A 7,929-nucleotide genomic window follows, 5' to 3' on the forward strand; every position below is an offset into this window, starting at 1 on the left:
GCAGTGAGTGGTCACCGGCCTCCCTGCCGTCTGCGCCCCCCTCCCCCCCGCCCCTCCAGCCTCCCCAGCGGCTCAGGGCCTCCCCTCTCCCTGCTGGTGGCTCCCCTGCTGGCGCGGTGCTGGGGAACTTCCGGGGGCTCAGTGGAGCACGTCCCTGTCCCTGCAGGCGCCGACAGGCCAGGAGGCCCAGCGCCACGTGGAGCCAGGCCTCTCAGGTCCTCGACTCCCGGTCTGTGAGCGGGGAGCCCGTGTGGCCGTCACGCTCAGCCCCCAGGAAGGCTGTGGACGAGCCGGTGGCCGGGCCCCGGGCGGTGCGTGGGCTGCCCCGGCGAGGCCAGGCCCGTCATGCTGCAGTGCCGGCCGGCCGAGGAGTTCAGCTTCGGGCCCCGGGCCCTGAAGGATGCGCTGCTGTCCACCGACCCCGCCCTGCGGCAGCTCTACACCGCCGCCTTTTCCCCAGCCGAGAGGCTCTTCCTGGCTGAGGCCTACAACCCCCAGAGGACACTCTTCGGCACGCTGCTCATCCGCACGGCCTTCGACTGGCTCCTTAGCCGCCCAGAGGCCCCCGAGGACTTCCAGACCTTCCATGCCGCCCTGCCGCCCCGGAAGCAGAGCCTCGCTCGGAAGCACATTTACCTGCAGCCCATAGGTACCTGTGCCCGTGGGTACCTGCAGCCCCTGGGTACCTGCGGCCGCTTTCTCACAGGTCTCCTGGCTCCCACCCTGGGTCGGTGTCCCGGGTGGGGGCTCCAAGGAGGGGCAAGGGGCTGGGCAGGGCTGACGGTGCTGCTCCGCTCCCAGGTCTGAGCGAGGGGCCAGCGGGCAGTGCACTTCTGGACCAGCTGCGGAGCTGCACGGAGGCCTTCTTCCTGGGCCTGCAGGTCAGATGCCTGCCCTCGGTGGCGGCAGCCTCCATCCACTGCTCACGTCGCCTGGGTCAGGACCCCGACAGGCTCCAGCTCCACACCGGTGAGTGCGTGTGGTGTGCGCACAGGTCAAGTCCCCACTGCTCGGCTTGTTCTGCCGTCTTCTAGTGGCGGGGGCGGGGGGGCAGGGGCTTTGGGGGGGTCGCTGCAGGGCGTCCAGGGTGAGTGCCTCCCCAAGGGGGCATGCTCCTTTCTGTGTTTGGGCTGTAGCTTCAGCTCCTTCCTGGGCACAGCCTTCCTCCTCCCCCGAGGGTCTGAGTGGGGCCTGCGGAGCACTGAGTAGCCCTGGCCCAGCCCCGGCCCAGCCCCTCCCTGCCCCGCACGACATCATTATGCCTGCGGCTGCTTCTGCCCCACTCGGGGGGAACCCAGCATCTGCCCACCCGCCCCCGGGGCCTTGGAGATCCCAGTGCCAAGATGCAGGGGGTCCAGAAGTCCGCCCTCTGCTTGGTGAATAGACCGCCCCCAGTCCCACACTGCACGGACTGCAGGGAAGGAAGGGGACCCAAGAAGGCTCGGGGCAGGTGGGGCGCAGAGCTCGTGAGGGGCTGAGCTCCTGTGGTCAGAGTCCATGGTTTCGCGGCTGCGTTCGTTTCCTGGGGACGCTGTGACGAAGCACAGCATCAGGGGGCTTAGAACAGCAGCGCCTCATTGTCTCATGGCCTGGAGGCCAGAATCCTGGCCCGGTCAGCAGGTCTGTCAGCCGGTCACGGCCTGTGTGACCTCGTCTATCCTCGTCTAATAAGGACCCTGGGCAAACTGCATCAGACCCACCCGGCTGACTTCTTCTTAACTTGATCATGTCTGCAAACCCAGGGCCCAGATAAGGTCACGTTTCAGGTACCGGGCTTCCGCATCATGTTCTGGCGGTCACAGCTCAACCTCTAACAGGCATCACCGTCAGCACCACCCCAAGACCTGACACCCCTCGGTCTCTCCTCCAAGGCCTCGGCCACTTGCCTCAGGTCACACCTGGACCTGGGCTGTCCGGACAGTGGCCGCCGGCCACGCATGGCTGCTGAGCACACACACGCACACCCGCGTTGACGACTCGGCATGAAAAATGACGTAAACGGTCTAACATTTTAGTATTTGATATATTAAATTTTTTGATATGTTAGGTTAAAATTTGTATGCTAAAATTCATTTGATCTTTTATTTTTTAAAGATTTATTTTCGTTTTTTTTTTGCATCCCTGGGTCTTCACTGCCATGTGCAGGCTTTCCCTAGTCCCGCTGAGTGGGGGCTACTCTCTGTGCGGAGGACGGGCTCTGGGCCTGCGGGCTTCGTATTTGCAGCACGTGGACCCGGTAGTTGGGGCACACAGGCTTCATTGTGCTGAAGCCTGCTGGACCTTGCAGGATGAGGGATCGAACTGGCGTCCCTTGTATTGCAAGGTAGATTCTTAACCACTGGACAACCAGGGAAGCCCTGATCAACTGTAAAATTAGTAAAACCTAAGTCTTAGCTACACTGTGTTTCTATGGACAGCGCCGGGCTAGGCCTCGTCAGTACCGACAGCGGGCTCGTCTCTGTAGCTGGGGCTTCAAGCAGCTCCCTCGCAACGCCTCCCCCAGGGTTTCCCGCTCCATGTGCCCTGTTGCCTGGCTAACGGGTCCCAGGTTGTCAGGTCCAGCCCACAGCTCCATGCCCACTCCGGCCGTCGAGATCTGCCTCCCGCCTGTGTGGTCTCCTCGTAACGCGGGACTGTGAGCCCAGGACCCTCACGTCTCTGCCTTCCTCTTATTTCTGACCTTGCTTTTCCAGCGGAGGAAATGCAGGCAGAGGGGAACTTCCACACCCCCTCAGCACGGCTGCTCACCTGCGGCCCCGAGCCCCCTGTCCACGGGTGGATGCCCAGCTCCACATCACGGCCCTGCCTGAGCCCTCCACCCCCTCCCGGACAGGAGCTGCTGCTACTTCTTGACACACCGCTGCCCCCCTTCTCTGCCCCTTTTTATAGCCACACCTCTTGGAAAGGATCTTTCTCTTCCTCTTGCTCCGATCACTCCAAGACCCTCTCCTGGTTGTAGACTCACAGCTGCTCTGCCCAATGTCTCTGGGCTCCTCCACGTCCCCACCGGTCCCCGCTCCATCTCCGGCGTCCCATCTGTCTACGCAGCAGTAACTCAACACCTTAAATGACATGCATTCTCTTAACAGCCCCGAGGATCAGAGTCTCCCTGAATTAAGATCAAGGTCAGCTTTGTCGCCCTGCAGCCCCTCCAGGTCCCTTTCTGACCTTCCTGCTGCTCCCGGGAGGACCCTGGTGCTTACAGCGGGTCCAGCTGGATAATCTAGGATCACCTTCCCTCTGGGAGACCTTTCATTTAATCACATCTGCCAAGTCCCTTCTGCCACGGAAGGACCACATGCACGGGTCCTGGGGGTGAGGTGGCGTCTCCAGGGCCATCTGTCAGCTGCGCAGGGCTACTGCGGCTCTTCCCGTGAAGCACTTTTGGGAACAGAGAGCCTGAGCGCTCACTTGTCCCCGAGGAGGCCGTGCCCCTGGCCCCCTTCACCTTGTGCACCTTGGCTGCTCTGAGCTCTGACCGTTCCTCACGGGATGTCACTGGCATGTCTGACTTTGGGATGAGCTGGTGCCAAGCAGGGGAAGAGGGGAACGGACCAAGGGCGGGGGGTGCCCAGTTGCCGCCTCACTGCGCCCTCTGGCCCTGTCCTCACAGATGGCGTCCTGTCCTTCCTGAAGAGCAGCAAGCCAGGGGACGCTCTGTGTGTGCTGGGCCTCACGCTGTCTGACCTGTACCCCCGCGAGGCCTGGACCTTCACCTTCGGCACGTTCCTTCCGGGGCACGGTGAGCCAGCGCCCGGGGCCCCTGCCTCCGCCCTGGGGCTTGGGCACAGGCCTGGAGCTCCTGGGAATGTCGGTCCCTCCCAGAGGAGGGGGAGGTATCTGCCCCAGGCCACCTTCATGGGGACGCCTGGCAGGGTGGGGCCTTCAGGACCTGTACTCCTTGGGGGGAGCTTTGCCCGTGGGCTCCCTGAGCTGAGACCACGCCTGGCACCCCCGCCTCTCTGCCTTCCCCCAGAAGTGGGTGTCTGCAGCTTTGCCCGGTTCTCGGGGGAGTTCCTGCAGCGGGGGCCCAGCACGCCTGACCTGGCGGAGGTAGAGGCGGCTGCAGGTGGCCCCGAGGCGCCCCTGCAGGATGGAGGCCAGGCCGTGTGCTTCAGCACCCTGGGGATGGTCCAGTGCTGCAAGGTGGGTGTGGAGGCCAGGGTGCCAGGTGCCGCTGAGGTGGTGGGAGAGGATGGGGGATAAGAAGGGGGAAGGGCTGGGGGCTCCGGAAGCTCCTGGGAGAGGCTGGGAGGTGGAGTCGGACAGAAGGACATGCGTGGACAGCCAGTTATGCTGTCCAGTCCCCACAATACGCTGACCACCCGTTACTTTAGGGAGCTTGGACACTAAGGCTCAGAGACGCCAAGTGCTCTCTCCACAGTCACACGGCTCTCAAGAGGCACGGCTGGGATTTGAGCCCTTGTCTCTTTGATGTCTCTTTGGAGAAGGAAATGGCAACCCACTCCAGTACTCTTGCTTGGAAAATCCCATGGATGGAGGAGCCTGATAGGCTACAGTCCACAGGGTCGCAAAGAGTCGGACACGACTGAGTGACTTCACTTCTCTTTGATGTCCAAACCTCCATGCTGCCAGGCCCCCAGCGCTGGCCTTTCTGCCAGCGTGTCCCCCTCCCCAGGGGTCCCAGGGTTCTGGTGGGCGGCGGGCTCCAGGCTGCAAGGCGGTGGCCCCGTCTCCCTCAGGTCACGTGCCACGAGCTGTGTCACCTTCTGGGCCTGGGGAACTGCCGCTGGCTCCGCTGCCTCATGCAGGGCGCGCTGCGCGTGGACGAGGCCCTGCGCCGGCCCCTGGACCTCTGCCCCATCTGCCTGCGCAAGCTGCAGCACCTGCTGGGCTTCAGGCTGGTGGACAGGTACAAGGTGAGGGGGCGGGGCCGGAGGGAACGAGGCGAGGGGCCCGGGGCCGGGGCGGGAACGAGGTGAGGGGGCGGGGCCGGGGCGGGAACGAGGTGAGGGGGCGGGGCCGGGGCGGGAACGAGGTGAGGGGGCGGGGCCGGAGGGAACGAGGTGAGGGGGCGGGGCCGGGGCGGGAACGAGGCGAGGGGGCGGGGCCGGGGCGGGAACGAGGTGAGGGGGCGGGGCCGGGGCGGGAACGAGGCGAGGGGGCGGGGCCGGGGCGGGAACGAGGTGAGTGGGCGGGGCCGGGGCGGGAACGAGGCGAGGGGGCGGGGCCGGGGCGGGAACGAGGCGAGGGGGCGGGGCCGGGGCGGGAACGAGGTGAGGGGGCGGGGCCGGGGCGGGAACGAGGCGAGGGGGCGGGGCCGGGGCGGGAACGAGGTGAGTGGGCGGGGCCGGGGCGGGAACGAGGTGAGGGGGCGGGGCCGGGGCGGGAACGAGGCGAGGGGGCGGGGCCGGGGCCGGGGCGGGAACGAGGTGAGTGGGCGGGGCCGGGGCGGGAACGAGGTGAGGGGGCGGGGCCGGGGCGGGAACGAGGCGAGGGGGCGGGGCCGGGGCCGGGGCGGGAACGAGGTGAGTGGGCGGGGCCGGGGCGGGAACGAGGCGAGGGGGCGGGGCCGGGGCGGGAACGAGGCGAGGGGGCGGGGCCGGGGCGGGAACGAGGCGAGGGGGCGGGGCCGGGGCGGGAACGAGGTGAGTGCGTAAGGTGCGGTGTGGACGCCCGCGCTGTCACTCCGGGGACTTTCGGGATCCGGCTGAGTCGTCAGCTGGGCGCCTGGCCGGGTGCTGGTGGCTGTCCCGCGGCAGAGGGGGCTCGGGGGCGCCCGGCTCCTCTGTTTCCCAGCAACCCTAATTAGAGCCGGTCTCTACCGGGCACTGACAGCGTGCTAGACCTGTCCTAGCGCGGCTGTCTGCGGGCGGCATCGGCCTCACCGAGGGGCCGCGCAGCATCCCTTTCTCCCTGCTTGGGCGGAGACCGGAGCGGAGGAAGCCAGAGGGGCCGTGGAGGGGCGGGCAGCGAGTAACCCCGCCCACCCGGGCAGGGGCCGGGCCGGCGGGCGGTGCTGCCCTCTGCCGCCCGCGCGCGGAGCCGCGGGGAGGGGGGCCCGAAGGGGCCCAGGGAGCCAGGGTCATCTGCCCCAGTGGAGACGCGGGTCACAGGCAGGTGGTGATTCCTTTTCTTTTTCTCTTCTTTTATTGGAAGTATAGTTTATTTACAATGTTAGCTTCTGAGTCACAGAGTGATTCAGTTATATACATATGTACACTTTTTCTATTCTTTTCCTATGATGCCTTATCCCAAGACACTGACTAGAGTTGCCTGTGCTATACAGCAGGACCTTGCTTATCCATCCTATATATAATTGCATCTGCTAATCCCAAACTCCCATTCCTTCCCTCCCCTACCCTTCACCCCTTGGCAGTGGAAAATCTTCTCTGTGAGTCCGTTTCATAGATAGGCTCATTAGTGCCGTATTTTAGAGTCCACATACAAGTGATATCATATGGTATCTGTCCTTTCTCTTTCTGACTGACTTCACTTGGTATGATAATCCAATTGCATCCGTGTTGCTACAGATGGCATTCTTTTTTAATGGCTGAGTAATAGTCCATTGTATATATCTGAAACATCCTTATCCATTCATTGTGAAAACCATGAATAATACGTCAGGCTTGCAGAGCTCCTGCAAGTTTGCTGTCTTTAGAGGTTCGAGTCTGACATCTGCCCAGGGTCACGGGCATGGTGGGGTCTCCTCGAGTGGGTGGCTGGGTCTCCTGGTGGCTCCCTGACAAGGGACGTGGCAGGTCAGGCCAGCTCAGCCTATGTCTCTCCCTCGTAGAGACTCTACGCCTGGACACAAGCGGCAGCGGGGACGCAGCCGGGCCCGGCGATGGTGGGGGAACCATCCGTGTCGGAGGACACTCTGCCCTGCAGTGCAGACTCGGGGCTGTGTTGTGAGAGCGACTCGGAGCCGGGCAGCAGCCTGTCGGAGCCCCTGTCCCCCGACGCCTGGAGCCAGGCCTTCCCAGCGGGCCTCGAGCCGGATCCCGAGGACGGGCTGGGCTCCCTTGCAGCCGCGGAGGGTCCGGGGGAGGCCCTGACAGAGCACGGGCGCTGGCTGGCCGCCTGCATCCAGGCCCTGGAGAGGGATGTGAGTGAGGGGGAGCTGGAGCAGGTGGACGGCACCGTGGACGCGCTGGCCCCCTGGGACCTGTTCACAGGGCGGCTCCCGCCCCCCCGGCAGGACCTGCCCTGTGGCCGTGACGGCGCGGGGCTCCGCAGGGTCCTGGGGGACACGTTCTCCTCCCTCCGGAGGAGGCTGAGCGCTCGCAGGCCATCCAGGGCCGAGTCACCCCCCCGGCGCCGGAAGGCAGAGGACGACTAGCATGGCCAGTGTGACTCGTCCAGCGCCTGTCTGTCCCCAGACACCGGCTGCCTGGCCTCCGGGGTGCCACAGGCCCAGTAGGGGCAGGAGGGACAGTGTCTTGGGAAGCAGAGGGTGACGCAGCTGCACCCCCAGTCCCGAACATGGCCTCGAGACGTGGCTGGCTGGGAGGGCATCGCAGGCGCCCGGAAGGCCATCCTCGGGCCCACCCGATGCTGGTGGCGGGGTAGGTGCCCGCTTCTCGTGCAGCCTGGGGTCTCTGCTACTGCAAACTCAGCTTCCAGAGCCTGCACGCGGGGTCTCCACTCAGAGGGGAAGTCACAGCGGTTGCATTTCTCTCTAGACTGATCACCCCCTCCACCCGTCCCTGACCCTTGGGACTTGCCGCGTGCGTCTCCCTGAAGCTCGGGGTGGTCACTGCCTCTTCGGGACCCTGTGCCCACAGACCTGCCATATCCTCTGCCGACTCTTGGGTGGGGGAGGTGCCAGGTGCCGAGGGATGGTGCAGCCCCGCTGGGGCCTACCAAGGCGAGAGCTGACTGCAGCTCCGTGCTCAGCTGGACAGCCTGGGCCCCACACCCACGAGGGCAGGGGGTTAGGGTTCTGTTCAGAACATCCGTGTCTGT

The 7,929-nt window shown here is 65.1% G+C and overlaps 1 protein-coding gene across 1 annotated transcript; it reads left to right on the forward strand.

The window, feature by feature from the left end:
- Positions 1-321: 321 nt before the first annotated feature.
- Positions 322-7,303, forward strand: AMZ1 (archaelysin family metallopeptidase 1). Its single transcript, XM_052636000.1, has 6 exons — positions 322-649; positions 802-969; positions 3,614-3,742; positions 3,977-4,146; positions 4,704-4,880; positions 6,758-7,303. The coding sequence occupies exons 1-6, from the start codon at positions 346-348 to the stop codon at positions 7,301-7,303; spliced, it is 1,494 nt and encodes a 497-aa protein (XP_052491960.1). The 5' UTR covers positions 322-345.
- Positions 7,304-7,929: the final 626 nt, after the last annotated feature.

The sequence above is a fragment of the Budorcas taxicolor genome, chromosome 2 (genome assembly GCF_023091745.1).
Source record: "Budorcas taxicolor isolate Tak-1 chromosome 2, Takin1.1, whole genome shotgun sequence".
NCBI classification, from domain to species: domain Eukaryota; kingdom Metazoa; phylum Chordata; class Mammalia; order Artiodactyla; family Bovidae; genus Budorcas; species Budorcas taxicolor.